Source organism: Diplotaxodon limnothrissa, linkage group LG11 (genome assembly GCF_057381915.1).
Source record: "Diplotaxodon limnothrissa isolate DT_005_m linkage group LG11, D_limnothrissa_male_GT1.1, whole genome shotgun sequence".
Taxonomy (NCBI): Eukaryota; Metazoa; Chordata; class Actinopteri; order Cichliformes; family Cichlidae; genus Diplotaxodon; species Diplotaxodon limnothrissa.
In genome coordinates, this window is record NC_140606.1 from 37,472,527 (window position 1) to 37,495,331 (window position 22,805).

General features: G+C 41.7%; 2 protein-coding genes across 2 annotated transcripts; one reads left to right on the plus strand and one right to left on the minus strand.

Moving 5' to 3' along the window:
• Nucleotides 1-583: 583 nt before the first annotated feature.
• bag6 (BCL2 associated athanogene 6) lies at nt 584-20,874 on the minus strand. The gene is made up of 25 exons (XM_085366699.1): nt 20,781-20,874; nt 17,805-17,892; nt 17,594-17,711; nt 14,981-15,195; nt 14,651-14,722; nt 13,415-13,537; nt 13,121-13,326; nt 12,866-12,998; nt 11,669-11,869; nt 11,364-11,586; nt 11,060-11,110; nt 8,420-8,766; nt 8,272-8,344; nt 7,314-7,654; nt 6,626-6,893; nt 6,346-6,515; nt 6,097-6,150; nt 5,177-5,285; nt 4,914-5,038; nt 4,163-4,297; nt 3,102-3,158; nt 2,777-3,001; nt 2,432-2,539; nt 2,193-2,339; nt 584-1,108 (listed from the first exon to the last, which is right to left on the minus strand). The coding sequence occupies exons 2-25, from the start codon at nt 17,883-17,885 to the stop codon at nt 1,013-1,015; spliced, it is 3,678 nt and encodes a 1,225-aa protein (XP_085222825.1). The 5' UTR covers nt 17,886-17,892; nt 20,781-20,874; the 3' UTR covers nt 584-1,012.
• Nucleotides 20,875-20,952: 78 nt separating this feature from the next.
• glrx3 (glutaredoxin 3) lies at nt 20,953-22,429 on the plus strand. Its single transcript, XM_085365970.1, has one exon. It carries the CDS (start codon nt 20,963-20,965, stop codon nt 21,935-21,937), a length of 975 nt encoding a protein of 324 aa, XP_085222096.1. The 5' UTR covers nt 20,953-20,962; the 3' UTR covers nt 21,938-22,429.
• The last annotated feature ends 376 nt before the right edge of the window (nt 22,430-22,805 follow it).

Here is a 22,805-nt window from a genome sequence, read left to right on the forward strand (position 1 = left end):
TGTGTAGTTTTACCACTACACTATCCAGCTATGTTTTTTTTATGATACTGTAAATACTTTCCAGGTAGTTTCCACAAAGCAGTTCTGTTTGAAGGACACAAAACATTTAATCCCATTCTTGACACATGGGTATTTGCACTTTTGCTATTCTTGTAGGTTATTATATCTCTTACCGTTTTTCTCACTACACAACTCACCTTTTAACCTTGGATTTTAGAGTTCAGTCCTATCAGGTTTTCTAAGTTGTGTCTTTCTTTTAGGGTCTGCTTTTAGTCACAATACATTTATTTTATTGATCTGTGGTTTTCTCTTATTTACTAACTTGGTAAATGTTGTTCCTTTTAAAATGAGCATTTCATGAATATTACAATTGTTGCATTCTGCAAAATGTAGTTAAGTGCTCAACTTTGTGGCTATCATTAACACAACTTAATAATGTACTGATACACTTAAACTCATACTCAAGTGTACTTAAACCTTTTTAAAACAGGATTTTTCTTTAGTATTTTCGTAGTGTAGAATTAATACTTTAGGAACTTCTTTCCTTAAAAAATATGAACGAAAAGAGTACTGTACTGTAATTATCAAGATTTTTATTAAGCATACTGTACATTCATGTACCAAACAGCATCACATGAAAGTCTTCTCCTGTGCTCAAGAGTACTGACAGGAAGGCCAGAGTCCGCTAAATAATGAGGATTCAGGCTCCGCATGAACAAAGCGACACGAGGGGGAAAAAGAAAGCAAACAAGACTAGAGTGACTAGATTTAGTCTAACTTAAATCTGGTGAAACACCTTTTTCAGTGAAGAACATTCTGTCAGCAAAGGTTGGACTAAAACAGAGCAATAAATAGGCACTAGGGAAGTAGCCACATCAGCGCTAGGCCATTAGTCAGAGAGCTGTTGAAAAAGTGGACAGGCTGTTCGGGGAGTGAAGCTGTGCTGACTAGTAGTCAAATCAAAGTCCCAAAGGAAAGCAGGTGGAGGAGGAATCGGCTTCAGTGTTTGTGATTATGAGTCTGGTGAGAAAGCTCTGTGTGCGTTGGGGAACTGCTGAGAGCTGAAATCCGGGTCTTCCCTCACTCGTTTCTTGATGTCTGTTTTAACCTGAAAAACAATTGACTTCCATCATCAGTCAAGAAGGTGAACGGGCAGTCGTGTGACTGTGAGCAGCTTCCCTAAAGGCTACAGTCATAGTGGAGTTTAAGGTGATGTTTTGTCACTCATCCAAGTGACTTCTTCAGCTACAGTCTGACTTGGATGAGTGATGAAAGGTAAGACTTTTACTTTGAATGCAAACAGTCTCTGTTTACAGTTCGTGTCACAGTGTCACTCCTATTTAACTAGCAGTTACTGAGTGTTTGGAGACGAATTGGCATCTTTCAAGCAAACTACAGGTGACTGCAGACTGTATACCTCTTTGCAACCAGTTTCATCTAATGAGTGCCAGCAACCATTCACCAACTAATTGAAGAATACACATCTTTCCCTAGTGCTGTGTGGTTCCCAGCACATCTCTAGGCCTGTCTGGCAGTAGCGGCTTTAACCACTCTAGTAGTTTTCTACTAAAGGAAGTAGCTCTCCAATTTACTGGTGTGTGCTAACTGCAGGAACTGACCCTGCAGGACAATTGTCTTTATTGCCGGTTACCAGGAAAGGAAAAAAAGCAGCTACTCTGGTGCCGGGAGGTCTGAAAAATATTTTCAGGGGTCTGATTGCTAAAAGTGGCATGCACAATTTTCCTCTTCACCAGAAGGCCTGTGATCAGTTACGTTTTTAAATTGCATAACAGCAACATAGAGGGTGCTCTCTGAGACAGTGTTTTGTGAGCTTGTAAAACGTTAGAAAGCCAATTAACTGGGTCACAACATGACATTGTAACTGTGTGATCAGATGCAGCCACTGTGTCAAACAAATTCAAGTCATCACTGCTGCATTTCTCCATAGTTTAGCATTGAGATGGACATTTTTAATCTTAGTGTCATTATGTTACAGGATTATTTAAACTGTGAGTTTCCTTTGTATCATCCTGGTGTGCTTTCACTCATCCTTCCTGTCCTTGCTCTTAAAAGCCCTCCTCATGATTTCCCAGCAGTTTTCCAGATCTATGAAAGCTGCGCTAAGTATGAACATGAACAATGTTCGATGTGCCTCTGCTTGATTTTTGCCAGTTTATGTAAGATGTGGTTACCTGTTCTGAATAAGCTTCCTTCACCTCCTGGGTCTCCAGGTCTTCCTGCAGCCGTTCAGCAGAGGTGATGGGCTTCACTCCGGCCGTCCTGGCTGCTTGACTCACTGCATCAGAGAGGGAGAGGAGGGCCGCACTGCCCTGTCCTGTCTGAAATCACACACACAAACATGCAGCATAAAGAAAAGGGAGAGAGGCCAAATTCTTACGTGATGACAAAAAGTTGCACCTGATTTTATTACCTTTCTGCGTTTTGCTGGCATGCCATGCAAATATGCATCAGACAATGGAGGCTGAGCCTTCATCTTCCTCTGAGTCATTATATCACACCTGATGATGGGAACCCATTCCTAAAACAAAGACAACGGAGAATATAAGGATTAAGCAGAAGTAGCTGAAAGGACAGAGTCATAGTTTAGGTCAGCTGTGTTACTGTGTTGCACTACAGCTAAGCAAAAAACTAGTGCCAGTACAGCAACAGCACACGGTAAATGTAAAGCAGGCACACAAAGAGTTAAACACTTTTTCCAAATGGAGGAAAAAGATGACAGTTAAAGCAGTAAAAAGCGGTGGGAGGGAGCTCTTACAGGAGGAACAGCAGCAGCCCAGCCATCCGACTCTCCAGCAGACTCCTCCCTCCCTCCCTCCGCTCCCGCCGCTGCCATGTCGCCACCTAATGGCACGGCTCCTCCTGAGGCTCCCAGGTCCCCAGGCAACACCCTCGTGTCCCGTGATGACACCCTCGTCTCCTGCGACACCGACATGGCCTCCTCTGCTGTGGTGGCTGCAGCTGGTGACAGGTTGTCCCCGATCTTTGGAGGTGGAGAACAAAACCATGAGGAAACTAAAAGGAAAACACAGGACCAGAACTGGCAAACTAAGGTCCTCTGAACTCTCGCACACCATTCTTACCGTTGCACTTTGTGCCTGTTCAGGCTCTTGGCCACCAGCTGCAGAAGACTGATCTCTCTGTGAAAGAATATCATTAATATTTATTAGCCATTTCAGACGTGCAGTTCAGAGAAATGTGATATGGAGCAGCCATCAGATAAGAGGGACTGCTCTCTCTGCATGTTGCACATGTGCTCTGCACTGCAGGAAACACACAAGGACAGTAAAACCAGATTCTGAGTCTTATTGCAGATGAATTATTGGCAAAGGCTTGAAAAGAGTTTTTGACTGACCTGCTTTGTCAGTATCTGCTTCATGTCACTTGGAAAGATTTTATTAATATCAGAAGAGTTTCTTAAAAATATTTTAAGTTATTTTAACTATTTAGCTGCACAGTTTTGTTTCATGTTGTACTTAGATGGTTATGTTTTTGATGTTCAAGGCCATTAATTATCTTAGTAAGCCTGCACTGTTTCTCATGGCCAGCAGGGGGAGAGCTTCCAGTGAAGTCTATGACCTCTGATGACTTCATGGTTCCATTCTCAACTTTTACTGAATACAACATGATGATCACTTTGTCCAAAGTCCAAATTAAAGTTAAAGACGAGGATAAAGCTGCTGTATTCCAGGATTGGGTGATGAGCTGCTACTGTGCAGGTGTGTGGTTTATGTATCAGATACACTCCTCGCTTGTCACACACACAGCAGCAAATGCTCTGCTTGAGGCTTCTACACAATGACCACAGTGTCTGTGTCCATCTTTCATATCGTGTTTGGTAATAGCTCAGTCAGGCTGTCTTCTTACATGAAATTTGTACAGATCTGCACACATATGTCGCAACGTGCAAAGATTTATCTGTAACTGCAGGATTTTGTTTGCTGTGAGTCACAAAAAATGATTTACAGTTACACAACTCTAAACACACACTACAAAAACAGCCTGAAGCTTGAGCGGCTGCATCATGCAGGTGAGGCATGGGGATTTGCTTTCCTTGAATTTCCATCACGTCCAATTTTATTCTGAGAATTAGAAATTTAACATGCATGTGTGTGTGTGTGTGTGTTTGTGTCTGCTGCGTTACCTGTGTGTGGACTATGTAGCTCTGGATCTGCTCCTGTGTGATAGGGATGTGCTCCAGAATCACCTGCAGTCTCATCGTCATCATGCTGGTCATCCAGTTAACCAGACTGGGGCTGATGTCACTTGACATCCTCCGCTGGAACAAAACAAAGTTTTTTATCTCACAGACACATTTTCTCCTGTATTTTGTGACTTTTTAGGTTACATCCTCTCTTTAAATTGTTAAAGTACACCACTTTTCTTAGTTTATATCTCTGACTATTTCTATTAACATCAAATGACAGAGCAGCTGAATTCTTCATTCTTTACTTCTAAGTTTATAACAGTGCACATGACACTTTCTCTGCATAAATTACTTTAAATAAAAAATTTGAGTAAATAAGTGCAGTACGGTACTTCTGAAGTGTGTTTAAATTCTGACTTTCATATCTACTGTTAAACAGTGGATCTCCATATTAAACTTGAACTGTTTCAAATAATGTGTAAACTGTATGTTTTACCTGTAATAGCTCAGAATTTACACTAGTTGATGCTAATTGATGATGCAGTGATAGAAAAATATAGATAAGAGTACAATGGAACTGTCTCCTGTCAGAAGCACTCAGTAGCGCCTCTGTGTGACTTCTCCTGTAAATGTGTGTAAATAAAATTGAATTTGTACAAAACACCAAATTTGACCTTCTTTGACCAAAATGTACTACTTTCATTTGTGATAAGTATTTTTTCTTGCTGAGTGGAAATTGTGTACATACAATTCGGTGGTTGATAACAGCAGTTAGAGCCCTCTGGTCTCCTCTCAGGCAGTGAAGGTTGAGAGCAAGACACTCGAACAACGCCTGGTTACACATCTGTAACAGCTGGGGCCCAAATGTTTCATCTGGAAAACACAATTTAAATTGAATAATAAAAAAAAGTGAATGTATTGCAGTTACAAGTATAACATTTCCCACAAATAAACTCTTTAAGCTGCTGTTCGACACAAAATGAGGAAACAATGAGCTAAAGTTGAGTTTACCATTGCAGCGCAGAATGTGTGTGGCGATGCGAGTCAGCTGCTGTCTGAAGAAAGTCATGTTGGTCTGGGTGATATCAACGCCCTCCAACACGCTGACTGAAGACTCTCTCTGTTGGGTTTCAAAGGAGAAGATCTCTTCAGAAGTATTTCAATCAAAAGCAGATGGCACTTTAACATAACTGGCTATTACTCTAATGCTGTGCAACGGACTCAAGGTCTGCTGCTGCTTACCCTGTTTGCAAGCAACTAACGTTTTACCTACAGTGTTATCACATCCCATCTTCCTATCATTGAGTGTGGCAAAATTCGTTTGAACACTCCAGACTACATGCCATGCCAGCCATGACTGACTAGACAGAACATAAACATGCAAATGGTATAAATCGTAATCTTTATCCGCGATAGCAGCTAGGCTAGCTATGATAGCAAGTTGTTTCATCTAGGTGCTTCAGTACTGATGAGTCTGAATACCAGTTCAATACTTGTTGCTACTATCAGCAATTCCAAACACTGTCTACCTTCATCTACTGCAAATTAAAGTAGTTTTATATACTTCACATCTGCTTTGCCTATCAGACAAAATAGCCCATTAATATTAGTCAAAGTCGAGCACAGCCTGAGCTCTGATGGATGTTACGCATGCGATGTTTTCCCTCGACAGTTTAAAAAAATAAATAAATAAAACAGGTGAAATGATTTTGGTGTCCGGTTCCAAATTTGTGTAAGGTCAAATTCATATTCTTATCGTTTTTTAAGGATTTCAAACTGACAGCATACATGACAATTTTTAAAACTTTTCTTTAATACAAATATCTGCAGGCTGCATGAGATGCAGATATGTGCAAAGTCAATCTATGGAATTAAATTATGTGCTTGATCAAATCCTGTTGTCATGAGAAGAGAGTAAGTGCAGGACTTACAAAGCTTTCAGTGATATATTCCTCCAGTTCATTGACAAGACTGTCAGCAGCAGCCTGTGAAAGAAAAAGAAGACAACACGCAGAAGGAAAGAAAACATCAATTATTGATCACGTTCACAAAAACATAAAACAACCAACAAAAATGAGGGATATGTTATGAAGTAAAATAGCTGCGTCTACTTGTGAAGTACCTCTAAAATTGCCAACAACATTCTAAGAATAATACAGATTGTGGTGAGTGGTACTGACAGCAATGTTCTGATCGGTGGGCTCTCTGCCGTTGAGGTAGTTCTGGTTGAAGAACTGGGCCAGTTGTGGCTGGATGCGGCTGAGAGGCTGGTGCTGACCATGAAGCAACATCACCAGGTCGGACATGGTGAAAGTCTGACACACCAACATCAGCAGCTCCCCAAAGAACCCTGGACCCACGATACAAAAAAAAAAAAAAAATGTACACAATCAAGAGGGAGACAACATATATAAATGAGACTGTATCTGATATTATAAGTAAATACAGGTTATTACTTACCCGTTGGTTCCTCGGGACTGATGAAAATGTTGGTTGACTGCGACAGCCTCTGCATGAACTGGGCGATGCTCTCCGTGTCGTTCTGACCTTGGCCCAGAGAACCCATCATGGTACTGAGGACACCGCGAACGATGCCCGTGAACAGCTCCGGGTCGAGGGCTTCAGCTGCTGCTGCTGCGCCAGGATTAGGTGTTGGGTTGGGCCTTGCCCCGGGTGCTGGAGTGGTACCAGGGGGAGGAGGGGGTGGTGAAAAGATGGGCTGGGAGGCCTAGAAATAAAACGGAAACAATATGTTGGGGTTTAGTGACAGTTTAAATGCAGCTGATTCTTGTGAAAATGGAAAGAACTGCACATGACTCACTTGCTACCAGCCCTTCCCTTGGAAGATATTGTGATGAATAAGAACTCATTTAAAATTATGTGTGTTCCCCAAAACCTTTTTCCTCCTTATGTTTGACGGGAATCTCTTGACAGCCAATAGAGATCGAGGTGATAGAGTTGTGCTCTCTGAGTGCTCTTTTGCTTGAATATATTCAGTTTCCAATCATCTAAATTTGGACATATTTCAACAAGGCAATCCCTCCATCTTTGTATTCATTTCTTGCACAACAGAGTGCAGATCAAATCCAAAGGTAATTTGCATGTGGAGTGCATTGTGTGCACACTTGTCAAAGACAGGAACACTTACCTGCTGCATGAATTCAGCCATTCCCTGGATGAAGGCTGGGACTCCAGACGTGGTGACAGTTATTGAAGGGTTCCCCGCCGCACCGCTTCCAGTGCCGCCAGCTACCCCCAGGAGAGAACCTAGAAGCTGGCCAAGGTCTGAAGGCATCTGCTGAGGCTGGGGCTCACTGTTGTTGGTCTCGTTTTGGTTCGGGGTGGCAGCAGTAGTGTTTGTAGCAGGAGGTGGTGTTGGACCCGAGGTGGAGAAGGAAAAGGAAGAGGAAGAGGTGTGAGAAGAGGAGGAAAAGGAAGAAGAGGTGGGTGTGGATGTAGAGGAAGAAGAGGATGTGACCGTTTGACCAGCTGCAAAAAACAAACAAACAAAAAAATCAAAACAAACAACTAAAATACTGTTGAAGACTATGTTAACAGAAACATATGCTTTTACTAATGAACTTTACTAAAGTAGCTTTGCATGATTTACGGTTCAAAATAATGCTTATTTATCTTATCTAAGAGAAAGAACCCTTCAATCCATCCTGTGTGGAAAAAGCTGTTTTAACTCCTCCCCTTGAATGTCATCTTCTCTTTAAGCCAACTTTGGTTTGATTGGCTGCCCCTCATAAAAAGAAGATTTAAATAAAGGTCATTATAGTTAATTATTTTTTCCAAACAGTTTAAAAAAATATCTGAAGTAATATTGTGCACTTTTAACAGTAAAACAATAGAGAATCTGTCTTTAATTGTAGTCTGCCAATTTCAACAATGCAGTAATGATGTTGTCTGTTTATTAAGAACACAGCATCTACATGACTGAGACTCTGAAGCCTTTTAAAAGTGTTGCATGCACTGAAATATCTGCTCAAAATGTCTTTGATCCTGACCCTGACAAAAACACCCCAGATAGCATCGTACAGATCCAGGAGTACAAAGGAAAAGAAACGTTTAATATGTCTCCTTTACTGAGTAGATCATCTCACCCATTTGTCCAGGGAGCAACAGCTGTCCAACCAGTCCACTAATCATCTGGTTGAGAGCAGCGGGGTTGAAAGCCTGTGAGGAACATATTATTATTCATTGATAATGCTTAAATATCTCATGGAAATCATCACACTGCATTATCCCCACCTGTCCCGGCTGCTGGCCTGGCATGGCAGTCCTCACATTTATGGTGGTTCCCCGGGTACCAAAGGCAGGAGGGGGCATGTTGGGTGCAAACGGGGGTCGGGTGAAGACAACCCGTGCCTGGGGTTGGGGGCCAGTACTGGGTGGTGGCGGGGGAGCGGTAGGAGTGGTGCTGGGTGTATTAGGGCATGTGGTCGTGGCAGAGGAGCTGGCTGTGGAGCTGGGAGGGGTAGGCTGCGGTGGGGTTGGTTGGCCGGTGGCAGCTGCGGTGGCGGCGCTGGTTGCTACGGCAGCAGCATATTGGCTGATTTGTTGCATGAGATTCCTCATAAAATCAGGAGGGAGGGCACCTAAGAGTGAAACAAACGCCAGGGAATTAGCATCACATGATTTAATTTAGTGTATTTAGAGGATTTTCAGCAGTTAGCAAACGAAGGCTTTCGTTCTCAAAACAATATTCAGTATCCCACTTGAACTGCGGCATGACGGAAAAAAATTAAGCGGACAGAAAGCTTTTCTACATCATGTGGGCAACCCCAGCTCTTGGTACTTTTTCACTTTAGGTTTTAAAAGTACTTTGGCCCAAACAGCTCTGTAGCGAACATAAACCTAAACAGTTTAAAGTCTCTGCTGTCTCAGCCAGCTAGTTAACTTAACACTCAAGGTAGGAGACCAGCGAGTCTATATCTTTCCAGCGACAGTTTTCTGGCACAAAAATTTACGGATTAATTTCATGATCACAGATTTTGTTTATTTTCCTAAACCAATGAGAAGTGATGTTCAGCCATGTAAAAAACTAAAACACGGGGCACATAAGATTTAAATATATCCAACAAAATTCATGAGCTATGACTTTGCTTTTAGAGCAGGATAAGTTTAGTTAGATGAAATATAATAAAATTTTATTACCGTATTTTCACGACCATAAGGCGCACTTAAAAGTCTTAGATTTTCTTCAAAAAGTGCAGCGCGCCCTATAGCGCGGTGCGCCGTATGTGTTGTAAGGAGGACGTAGTAGAGAACACCATGAGAACGTTAAAGGGTGAAGTGTGGGCGTTGATCGTATATACCGGGACAATCGCACATACCTGTATAAAAGAACAGGACATCGTTGTTTTAACAACCCTGAAAATGGCAAAGAGACACGCTTACGAAGCACAGTTTAAACTGAAGGCCATCAGCTACGCGGAGGAACATGGAAATCGAGCAGCGGCGAGAGAATTTAAGATTAACGAATCGATGGTTCGCAAATGGAGGAAGCTGGAAAACAAGCTCCGGCAGGTCAAGAAAACGCAGCTGAGTTTCCGCGGACATAAGGCGAGGTGGCCCGAGTTGGAGGAAAGACTCGAGCGGTGGATCATCGAGCAAAGCGCGAGCGGGAGAAGCGTTTCAACGGTCACCATTCGGCTAAAAGCGGTTTCACTAGCTGAAGAGATGAACATTGAACATTTCCAAGGAGGTCCGTCTTGGTGCTTTCGTTTTATGAAACGGTGCCATTTTTCCATCCGGACCAGGACTACGGTAGCGCAGCAACTTCCAGCGGATTATAAGGAAAAGCTGGCCATCTTCCGCTCCTACTGCAGCAAACACATCGGCGACAAAAACATCCAACCCAGCCACATCACAAACATGGACGAGGTCCCGCTCACTTTTGACATCCCGGTGAGTCACACTGTGGAGAAGCAGGGGACCAGCACGGTAGCGATACGCACAACGGGGCACGAAAAGTCTTCTTTTACTGTTGTGCTTGGCTGCCATGCTAATGGACAGAAACTGCCGCCTATGGTGATTTTTAAGCGAAAGACTTTGCCTAAAGAGAAGTTTCCAGCAGAAATCATCATTAAGGCAAATGAAAAGGGCTGGATGGATGAGGAAATGATGAAAGACTGGCTGAGGGAGGTGTATGTAAGGAGACCAGGTGGTTTTTTCCACGCAGTTTCACTAAGAGTGGAAGGCAGCGCCGGGCGAGTTACGCCACAATTTGCCAATGGATTGTAGATGCTTGGGCTAACATGTCTGCTGGCACTGTTGTTCGAGCTTTCGCAAAAGCCGGCATCGTTTCCGAGGAGCCGCACGGTACGGAAAGTGACTCTGACAGTGAAGACAGTGAACCTGGCATGTTTGATGGAGATTTAGCGCAGCTGTTCAATTCAGACACAGAGGATGAGGACTTCGATGGGTTTGATTGATGATAAAAATGTGAGTACCAAACTTTGTTTTGCTCCTGCTTTATTTTTAAATACGCACACTTGTATGCTTGTGTGTTGTTGATGATGACGATTACCGGCAATAGAAATGTGAGTAAGGTACCGAACTCAGGTTTGCTCCCGCTTTATTTTTAAATACGCATACGGTACTTGTATGCGCCCTATGGTCCAGTGCGCCTTATGTGTGTGTTAAATATAGTAAGGGCACACATAACTGAGACTGCGCCTTTTAGCACAGTGCGCCTTATGGTCGTGAAAATACGGTAACACTAATAGGTGTTTTTTGTGGAATGGTTGAAGAATTTACATGAATGAAACATGCCAGTAAACTATATATGTCCAGCCCTTGGTGTGACTTGAGTGAAACAGAGTTTGACACCTGTTTTACATGAAGACACTGGAATGCCGTACGCAGTATTTTTTAAACATGCTATACCTGGCTGTCCAGTCATTTGCTGTCCAGCTGTTGCCGTGTTTGCACCTGGGCCTGCACACAAACAAGAACACTCTCAGTTAAAGCTGGTCAGACTCTTCATGAATGTAACATTTGCATTATCAGAGCCATTGTGTAACAGACACTGGAAAGACCATCTTGCTTGTAAATCCCGAGTTAAAAGTCCCATTCTGCAGGTCTCTGCTTGAGCCAGCAGTGCAGATGTGGAACTTTAACTCCAGTGCAGTGACAGACACACACAGCTTGAATGGCGCATTCAATCAGTGGCGGGTAGGGGACAACACACCGTCCGTGTTCATCTGCATCATGACCACCGGGACTGCCTGGTGGCTGATCCTGATGACCCGGTGGCCAGCCTGTCCCTGTCCAGCCTGCTGATTGGACGGGGAAGTCTGTGTGGGGGAGGTCTGTCCCTGACCTGCCTGTTCCGCCTGGCTGGTCGGCTGAGTGGGCGTGGCTTGTCCCTCAGTGCTGTTAGCCGCAACAGTCACTGTGGCACCCAGGTTCATCTGTTGGTGAAGACGTAAGCAGTCAGTCTGGTTTCCTAAGAGATTTTCACTTTAGTGACTAAAGTTGCTTCCATTGACTTACTTGCACTGGGATGTGGTGGTGCATAGCTCCAGGAAGGGAGACCGGGTTGGTGTAATGAGAAAATGGCCGGACTACATGCAGGTGACGGGGGACGGGACTCATTAGGTTCAATCGCAGGTCGCTGAGAGCTACTAGTGTGTTACCAAGGAGACGCAGACACTCCCACGTCAGGGCGAGTGTTCGCTGGTCCTCCTCTCTCTCCTGTAGCAGGAAAGAAACCAATCTTGTTGAAATCTTACCTCATCTCAAATATAAGGACACTGTATAGAGATCACATTTACTTTATTTTTAATTACCTGCTTCTACTTATTTTATTGTTTGGGTTTTGAAATCTTTACATTCTACCTACCAGAGCATTACTTTACTAACCAATTAGAGCTTATTGAATACTTTACATGTTATTCTGTCATGTCTCATCTTCTTAGTGTACTTTATCCAACATTTCTTTATTAATTTTATTTTAGTCTTATTCGTATTATTTCTATGATGATGTGTCAATATAATTATTTTATTTTCTCCAGAGTTTCTAATCATTTTCTTTTTTTAATTTGTTGTTTGTCTAATTGCAATTTATTAGCATAACTCTGACGCACTTGTCAGAGGAAGAGAGGGACGATTTTGGAGCTTTAAAGGACACCACATTTGAGTATGAAGTCCGCAGAGTGAGTTATGGGTTTTTGACTGTTTAAAGTAACTTGCAGGTTTCACTTACTTTAGTCAATGTTACTACTAATCATCTATCATATATATGAAGTCTTAGTATCAGCAGTGTTTCCCATACATACACTGTACTTAAATGGGATACCCGGATATATTGACAAACACCCAAAAACATTTTACAATTTACATTTTTCATCATAGGGATGCACTGATTTGATATTTGGATCAGCTATCAGTCTGATCCTGACTCAAAAAGCTAGATCAAATATTGGTGATGCAGTATTTTCAATTCTGTTTTCACTTTGTTGTTTTTGTTACAGTTTTTCATTTAATTGTAAACCGGTTAACATCAGTGATAGCTGCAATGATCCATTTCCCCAGTGTCTAACATTAAGGACACCCGCTTGGTCAACCAATGCATCCCTGGTTATTCGTCTAAACAAGGATTTATAAGTATCAAAGCATCTGTTATACAAAGCACTGATTAACAATGTATAGTAAAGATTTCCAGTAAATTGTTTTTTGTTTGAATCCTACTGTATTGTTGTTATATTCTGCCGTGGTGGCTGTCTCGAGGATGGTGTGAGCTCTCTGGATGAATGGTTGCAGTCTCTCCTCAACCCTCCGCAGCTCAGACAGCATCTCTGCCAGTTCAGCCGGGCTGGGATGACTGAAAGAGGAAAGAAAGGCAGACTAATTAGAATTACACATCATGACAGAGACATACAGAGAAATAAATGCACAGTTTGACCTTTGTAGAAATCTGAGTTAGCAAGCTAGATTTTGTCTCACTTGGGTCCAGGTTGCGGTGTTGGTCCCTCAGATTGAGCTGAAGAGGAGGGTGGAGGTGGGGGAGTTGTTGGAGGTGGGGAGGTGTCCATGGGCTGAGCAGAGGGAGAAGGAGTAGAGGTGGTGGAGGAAGATGATGGAGGAGGGGGAGCAGCGGCAGAAGCAGCATCGGTTGTCTCTGTTTGAGAGGACGAGTCAGTTGGTCGACCCTGAAAACCGACACAAGAAAGCAACAGAACTGTTACTGAGAAAGGCAGAGTTTCTCTACTGAGGTATTTGGGGGGGATAAGTGCTCACCTCCATTCGTTGGATGACATCATTGATGTCCCTCAGCAGGTTCTCAGCTAAGACCAGCCTCAGCCTTGGCTCACTCTGCACTGGCTGGTCCATATCAATGTGCACATTCACAGACCCATTGCTCTGTAACAAAGAAGGAAAGGTGACAATAAACAAAACAATTCAGTGTCGTGTGTAGCTGTGTACTATTATGGCATCATTAGGATGAAGTTAAAACAATGTTACAGTTACAATGCTTTAGACTAAAAGCCTTATTTAACCATACGTGGTTTTACTTTATACGCTTTAAGCACTACATCTACAAACCCAATTCCAGCAAGTTGAGACACTGTGTGAAATGTAAACAAAAACAGAATGCAATACATTTCTTAAGCCCATACTTTATCCATAACAGAACATAGAAAACACATCAAATATTCAAACTGAGACACAATTTCATGGAAAATATTCACTAATTTAGCAGCAGCAATGTGTTGTTAAAATAATGGAAAAAAAAAAGTTGAGTGGGGACAAAAAAGGCTGGAAAAGTAAATGGTACTAAAAAGAGACAGCTGGAGGAACATTTTGCAACTAATTAGTTTAACTGATTAGAGAACAGCATCACAGGGCTGCATCAGTGCCTGTGGCATCATGATGCTGAAAAGTATATACAGGTGTTAGACACATTTGCCTCCAGCCAGATGACATTTTGTTCAGGGAAAGCCTGTTTCAGCAAGATGATTCTAAACTGCATGCTGCATGTATTACAACAACAAGGTTTAATAGCAGGAAGTTCCAGGTGCTGAACTGGTCTGTCTGCAGTTCAGGCCTTTCAGCAAATAAAACCATTAGAAAACCATTAAAAAAATATGACATGAGCCGGCATGGTTGCAGCAGCTAGTCTCCTCATTCCCAGATGTTTATGGACTCTTGTTAAAAGAAGAGGGAATCCTCCACAGCAGTAACATAGTCCTAGATTTCAAGGCCATGTTTTCTAAGCTTTCTCTGAGACATGTTGTTGCTAAATTTAAAACGAGTAAACATTTTCTCAGTTTAACATTCTGATATGTAATGAAATTGCAAATTATTTAATTCTGCTTTTATTTACATTTTTACATAGTTACCAAAAATTTTTGGATTAGGACTGTACTTTTATATTTCTGACTAATTGTCAATCAACTATTAATTGAACATCCATGATTTGGGGGTGCAGGAGGAAGGCGGTGTACCACACAGGGAGAACATGCAAACTCTCACCCCAGTGCTGGTTGTGACTCTGGCATTCCTGGCATTCTCTCCCATGCTGGACACCATTTGCTGGACTGACATCTATATGAAGAGATTCAGGGATAGAATGACCAAAATGAAAACATTATTAAGAGAAACCAACAGAGGGAATATTGCATATAGACGTTAAATTCAAAGCAGAGGATCTCTCTGCTAGATGTCATAATAATCAGTAGTAATCAGTAATGGAATAATAACATCAGTTCTCTGAGTTGCTTTTCATCACCCTTTGGTTATATCTGAACCTTTGCATGTGACATTGGACCATAAGTATAACTTGAGAAGATAAAGCAGACCAACCTGTATTTGCTGGGGATCCATGATGTTGACAGGGAGGTTGAATGTGCCAAGCATTACGTAGCTGTTAGCGTTGCGATCGTGTGGAGGCACTTGCGATGTTCCCTGGGAGGAAGAAGATGGCCCACTCTCAGCTGAAGAGCCTCCTGACCCTGAGCCGGGCTGTGAGGGTGGAGGGGGCGCTCGCTCCACCAGGTGGATCACTTTCCCACCCACATCTGGTAGAGAGAGTCATATACAGTTACACATCTCCAATCATACTTCAAGGAGAAAAAAAAAAAAAAAAAAAAAAAAAAAAAAAAAAAAAAATCGCATTTCTAACACGGAGACTCTACTTGAATGCACTACCCAGGTATTCTGCTAGCTGCTCGACTGTCTACTAGATAGATATGATGCTTGTCTGAGTCGGGGGGTAGCAGTCTAACCAGGAGCCCAGTCCTCTCCCTCTCCATGTCTTCTGGGGGGGAACATGTGGCATCAGGGCATTTTCAAGCCAAAAAAAAAAAAAAAAGAAAATCTCTCCAGTGCATTCTGGGTTTGTTTTGGAGGGCTTTTCCTGCTATGACAGGCCAAAAACATTTGACCTAAGAGGCGCTCAGGACGCAGCCTGGTCAGATGCCTGAACTGGCTCCTTTCAATGCAGAGGGGTAGCAGTGCTACTCTGATCCCCTCCTGAGTGATGAAGCTCTTCAACACATTTCTAAGAAATCCTTTAGAGCAAGCCCATTTCAGCCATTTGTTTCAGTTACTACTCACAGCTTGTGGCCATAAGTGGGGATAGGACTGTAGCTTAACAGCTAAACTGACAGCTTCACTTTGAGCTCTCTTCAGCATAAAAGACCAGTACTGACCAACATATAGAGCTGGGCGATATGAGATTTTTTCATATCACGATATGTTTTTTTCATTTCAGGCGATAACGATATCTATCACGATATAAGCCAAATAACTATATTTGTAAGATTTAAATGTGCCGTTGCTCACAAGTAAAATGTGAAATAATCAGCAGCTTGTTTTTATTTAAATATTTATTTCCCATAATAAGTTCAACAGGGTAGATGTACTTAAGGAACATGAGACTTTTTCAGATAGATAAAGGCAAATATTGCAAACTACACAAAAGGCAGCCGCTAAAGCGTTTAAGTTTCAAAATAGAACAAACGAAACAGACTAAATTGTCAATTCCACTTAGAAACAAAATATTAATTCTAAAAATAAATCTTAGTTTGTTTTACAGAAGAACAGACAAAAATGACTAACTTTTGTCAATATCAAATAAACTGAGAACTAAAAGGAAATTCTCAATCTCTCCTTGTTGTATAGCTGAGCTTTTCAAACAGTTTTAACAGTTACTTTAGTCTGACAAAAGCCGAATGACGAATTAGCGCTTCCAGTCAGAGACTGAGGCTACGTCCACACGTACACGGGTATTTTTGAAAACAGAGATTTTCCGTTTTCTTTTTAAAAAATAATCCCGTCCACACATAAAGGCAGAAATGAAGGAAAACGCTGCTATGAACATGCCAAAGCAGCAGGTGGCGCTAGATTCCTAACCGTGCAGAAATGTTGGCCAATCAGAAGTCTAGAAGCCTCGGTGGGAAAAAGTAAACAAAGCTGGGGCACAGAAGCAGAACCGAGTCGTATGTGTGGAGGGACAGTAACTGTGTGTATATGTAAGCATTTAAACACTGCAGAGAGTAGAATTAACAGTAACAGTATTGTAGAAATTCATTTCACCGAAACAATAACGTGGCGCACAGTGTGACGCATGCACCGCTTTATTGTATTTCCAGACTTGCTTTCGGCACAATTTACAGTGCACGCTACTCTGTTTTTTGTCAGACTTGAAATAGCCGAAATACCTTCACACTACGGAGCTTCTATGGCTCTTCCGTTCGACAATCTCTCCGGCATTGCAACCATCATCTGTTTTCTCTTCGGTCACGCTCGGTTGATTTTTCTAGTCGGCACACTCATTTCCTCCATTACGCGCTGGCTCCATTACCCGCTGGCTGCTTCCCAAACAAACACACGTGTGGCTTGGCACTTGTGCTGTACGTAACAAGTCACGCGACGTGACGCTGCGGCTGTGATTGGTTCGGCTCTGCGCTACTTAATTTGGATTGGCTGACCTTTTTTTTTTTATTTTTTATTTTTTTAAAGAGGACAAGAGCGGCGAGGTCTATCGCGATAGCTTAATTTCTCTATCGAGTAAAAGTTATATCGCGATACATATCGTTATCGTTCTATCGCCCAGCTCTACCAACATATAATTTATCATATACGACTGGATTCTGTGGAGAACATTGTAACTGATTATCAAAATGACACTCATTTTCTGCCAAATACATCTTGCAGTTAATTACACATAGCTGTTACATTCTTTTTCAGCAATGGCCCACATCATCAACACAAATCTTTTTAAAAAGCAGCAGCAACTCTTGAAACACCATAGTAAATTCAAATTTATCTGTAACCAAGTGTAACCAAAATGTTAAGAATTCATTCTCTGTGTAATACCAAATACCCAAAAAACTAATTTCCTACTTTCCAAGAGGAAGTACAAAGACCAACAAGTGACAATCTAGTTCTGCATTTCATTCTTTATTTGCTTACTATAGTCTGTCAGAGTCCTTTCGTCCTGCAGCACTCTGCCCTGGTAGATCAGCCTCTGTTTATCCACTGGTATACCCACTGATGGGGCAATGTGCTCCTTGAACTCTTTCACCGTCAGCTACAACAAAGATTGAACAGACATGAGTAACGCCACAGGAAAGATGAACTAAGACTGAGAATTTCCTCCTGAGTTTGCAATGCGTGTACTTACCTGAGCGCCAACAGTGTAGGTTCTGCTCTGGGAGTCTAATGTTTTCACCGTCACCTCTATGTCAGCAGTTTGTTCTTCCATTGTGTTCCTGTAACAGAAAGATGTATTTTCCAGTGTTTATAGCTCAGCTGAAACTGGATTCTTAAGGTAAATATGATGACTGTTATGTGAGAGTTTAAACACTTTGATGATTTGAAATCCTCTCATATTTCTTTCTTAACATAAACATCTACTTTTAAACATCTCTGTGAGATGTCAAATGGAACATTTGGGACTAATTAGGACAATTTACAGTATAAAACAAAGACTCTCACTTAAATTATCACAAACATATCTTTTGTCATTTGATTCTTGCTGACTCAAAGGGTCTGTAAAAACCTGATGTGCCAGCCAGTAATTACCAACTGGTACTGCTCCTACAGCTATGGCCAATTATAATGTTTATTCTCAATTAATGTGTTAATGTTTACTCACAGGGTCTATAAAATGTAAAAAGAATATATCAAAATAGCTACAAAATATTGTGGTTGTTGTAACTCATAGGTAAAAAATATATATATTCAGAAATGTAGAACATAAGGAAGCAAAACACTGTATCGACCTATAGCAAAACTAAAAAAAAACAAAACCACCATAAAATGTTAACTACAATACTTTTCTTTTCAAAAATATGTGCATCCTCTTGTAATAATAACTAACAATATTTAACTATTTTATTTATTAACAGTAATTTTTCCTCTACTACTGTTTTCTCAGTTATTTTCCTCTTTATTGGTGGACCACTCATGATGTTGTGGCACTAATGTGGCAAAATACCGTTTCCTCACTTATCATTTTAAATGTTAAAGTTCATGATAGTAAATTTATTAAAAGACTGAACAAGCTGACAAAAATGGCCATAGCCATCTCTCTCTAACACAATTAGATTTGCAAACTTGCATCTGAACAAACTACAAGAACAGTGTCCTTTGGACAGACAAGACAATTGTGGAGATACTTGGCCATAATACACATGGCAGTGGATTAAACCAAACACAGCATATCAGCACAAACGTCTTATACCAACTGTCAAGCATGTGGTGGAGGGGTGATGTTTTGGGCTTGTTTTGCAGTCTAGGATGTGGGCACCTGCAGTCAGTGAGTGGATCATAAATTTCTCTGTATGTCAAAGTATTCTAGAGACAAATACGAGGGCATCTTTTCAATAACTAACTCTTGTCTACAACAGAACAGCTGAAAAAGAAAAGAATCAAGGTGTTTTAATGAGCAAACCAAAACAAAATCTAAAGTTCATACTGCAATCTGATGTAATTGACAGGAGAGCTTTGTATAAATGAATGCCTGCCTATCTCAATGAACTGAAGCACAAACCATATGTAAAGAAGAGTGAGACTGATAATATCATACAGATAAAGATTACTTCAAGCTGATGCTGGTAAAGGTGTTTCAATAAGCTACTGAATCATGTGTGTACTTAGTTTTTCAAAGTAGGGCAGTGCGATATGACCAAAATCTGATATCCCGATATAAGAATTCTATCGTTGATAACGATATAAATCACAAAAATGTAACATTTTCTGTAAATTCTGTGAATCTCAGAAAGACTAACGTTTGAGTCTAAGGTTTATTTATTTTTAGCTTTTTTACTTCTCATTCGTAAATAATCTGCTCTTTCACGTGATTCGGTTTATTTTGAAAAGTCTCAACAGGATCTTGAGCTTTATTGTGAAAGGTTTATGTGGAACATAAACAAGCGGACACGCATAAAAACAGGCGCTTGTCCGTCTATAGTGTGGTTATATTAAATATAAGAGAAAGAGAGAATTGTAAGAAATTAATATAGCCATACAGTGACCATCAAAACGATGAAAAAAATATTGCCGTAAACAGTTTATTTTGCGACACCACGAAACAAACGTTAGTGTAAAATGACACGATAGACGTTTTTATATCGTCATCCGATATATATCGTTATATCAAACAGCCCTATTTCAAAGGACACATTTACACATAACACACATGCTTTGTGATCAAGGTCATGGTAATAGTAGACAATGTAACACGTAGGAGAAGATATGTGAGAAACTGATAATGTCTTACAGAAAACCATTACTTCAATGTAATGATGCTAAGGGTGATTTTACAGGCTACTGGATTATTGGGACTCCATAGTTTTTCAGACACTACTTCTGCATTTTGAGTTAATTGTTGTTAAACTTTAACACAGTGTCATATGTCATGTAAGTATGTTATAATTTTCATGCGTATTAACAAACTAGTTATTATCACCGGATTTGCAAAGCCTTGAAAATAAGCAGAAGATGCATTATGCTTATACCATGGTTGTAAGGATAAGGTGTGTCTTGTTTTCCCCTCTCATTTCGTTTGAAATGTTTACCTAAATAATATTTTTTCGCCACCATCTTACTTGTCTTGAATATGAATTTATAAAGAAAGTAGTGCCACCCGCAGGTGCAGAAAACTTCAGTTGCATGTTCCTTAAAACCAACAACAAAAACATGCAACGATTTTTTGTACAAACCACCGATGTAAAACCGAAGGAAACAGCTGAGTCCGATCAGCTAAACACTTGCTCCTGTTGTTTTGGACTTTGCGTGCTCGGTAACATCGTAATGTTGAGTAGTTAGCCGAGGAACCGAGGCTGCTTCATGCTGGGCCAGACACCGACCTGCATTGTCTTTATTTAAGCCTTTTATTAATTTAACTGTTAGAACTGTGGTATTTGACTCTACTTCTATTTAACAGAAATTACATGTAACAGTAGCTTACTTAGCCGCCAAAGGTTTGCTAGCATGAATTAGCTTTGCTTAACTTGGAAACCTGGCAGACGTCACGAACGAAGCTAACTTTGAGCTAACTAGCTAATGCTACTAAAACGGAACGTTAAAATTAGCATAGCAATCCGAGACAGTGTGAAATTTAGTTTTAATTAAGTCCGTGTCGTTAAACAGTTACCTTAAAAGTTACTATCCTCTCGACGTATCCAGTGTATGCAGCTGTTTTCTTATCATCAGCTAGCATGCAAACGACTTCCCTGTAGCTTCTCTGGTACTTGCCAGAAACTGCCAGGCTACGCGGATATGACGTCTAGGCGGCACCGGAACCACTGCGCGTGCAGAGGGTGAAAGGAAAGAAAAATGGCGAATCTCGTGGAGGCGACTACCCAACAGCAGTTTGAAGATTTCTTAGCCAAAGCTGGAAAATGCCTGACCGTGGTGCATTTCCAAGCGGCGTGGGCTCCTCAGTGTGGCCAAATGAACGAGGTGATGGCCGAACTAGCCAAAGAACATGCGCACACTACGTTCGTGAAGCTGGAGGCGGAAGCGGTCCCGGAGGTGTCGGAGAAGTATGAAATTTCCTCCGTCCCCACTTTCCTTTTTTTCAAGGGGGGAGAGAAAGTGGACAGTCTGGACGGGGCCCACGCTCCGGAACTGACTAAGAAAGTGCAGCGCCTCGCGGTGAGCGAGGGTCCCGGTGGAGCCGCTGAGGGCAGCGGCGCAGATCTGAACCAGCGGCTGAAGAAGCTGCTTAACGCCGCCCCCTGCATGCTCTTCATAAAGGGGTCACCCCAGGAGACCCGCTGCGGATTCAGCCGACAGATAGTGGCGCTGCTGAAAGAGCACAAAATCCAGTTCAGCAGCTTCGACATCCTGTCCGATGAGGAGGTCCGACAGGGGCTGAAGACCTACTCCAACTGGCCCACCTACCCCCAGCTGTATGCGAACGGGGAGCTGGTGGGAGGACTGGACATAGTGAAGGAACTGGCTGAGTCCGGAGAGCTGGAGAACACCTGCCCGAAGGCTGTCACCTTAGAGCACCGACTGAAGACCATCATCAATCAGAGTCCAGTCATGCTGTTCATGAAGGGCAAGAAAGAGGCTGCCAGATGTGGCTTCAGCAGGCAGTTACTGGAGCTCTTGAACGGTACTGGGGTGGATTATGACACCTTTGATATCCTGCAGGATGAAGAAGTGCGGCAGGGGCTCAAGACTTACTCTAACTGGCCAACCTACCCTCAGCTCTACGTGAAAGGAGAGCTTATCGGTGGTTTGGACATTGTCAAGGAGCTGAAGGAGAGTGGAGAGCTGGTATCAGTCCTGAAAGGAGAGTAGTAGATGGATCTGCATTGGCCATCTGAGGGAGGGAACAAGAAGCTGCTGCACATATCCAGATTAGCTCCAGTAACCCTGCAGAAGGGTCAAAATTTTCTCTAGTAACTAATTGTATTGTAGCAGGGGGATAGATTCACTATAATTACAGACAGAAATGAAACTGCTGTCAACAGTAAGAATTTACATCTGTTTTCCTTTCTGGTAATGGTCATTACTGGAAAGTTGGGCTACTAGAAATTCACTTAAGTAAATACTTCTTGCTGTCTGATTCTTGGAAAACTAATGACGTTAGTTCACAATATCTGCATTTTTTGGGATTATAGCTTTCCTTCCAGTGTTGACAGCCTCACGCTTCAGTACATTATATAAACTTTTATTTTCCTTCCCAGGCCAGCTGCTCACTGTTCACACCGTCCTGTCTGCACATTCTCCTCCAAGCTGTTTTTAAGCTCTGTGCAAGGATCACTCTGTTAACAAGCTATGCGTGTTTGTCAGTAAGATTACGATTAAAAATTAAAACAATTTAAAGTGTTTTTTCTCTTATTGTTTAATCTGTAAGCATTCAATCTATTCACCCTGTAAGCATTAGGAAACTGAGGAGACAACTGTTGTAGATTATTTATTTACTCAGTAGAGGAGACGATACAATAAGAGACGAGCCGCCCTGTAACAATGAAGCAGCTACATTGAAGCGCAAGATTTGACAGCGAGGTAATAGAACTAACAAAGTCTGGCTAAATATGTGTGATTCTCCTGAGGGGTAGAAGAAAATTACCACTTACACAAATCCTTTGTTTACAACACAGTTTCAGGGATGGATCTAGGTTTCTACATGGTTTTTCATTGACGTGAAACAACACCATCATGC

Bases quoted from the DNA above. Each gene is read 5' to 3' on its own strand.
- glrx3 (XM_085365970.1), top strand. From the start codon at position 20,963: ATGGCGAATCTCGTGGAGGCGACTACCCAACAGCAGTTTGAAGATTTC.
- bag6 (XM_085366699.1), bottom strand. From the start codon at position 17,885: ATGGAAGAACAAACTGCTGACATAGAGGTGACGGTGAAAACATTAGAC. The intron at 12,999-13,120 runs GTGAGACAAAAT...TTCCTCTTTCAG, and splicing joins ACACCGCAACCTGGACCCAA to TCATCCCAGCCCGGCTGAAC. The intron at 11,870-12,865 runs GTAGGATTCAAA...TTCCTGCTACAG, and splicing joins CAGAATATAACAACAATACA to GAGAGAGAGGAGGACCAGCG.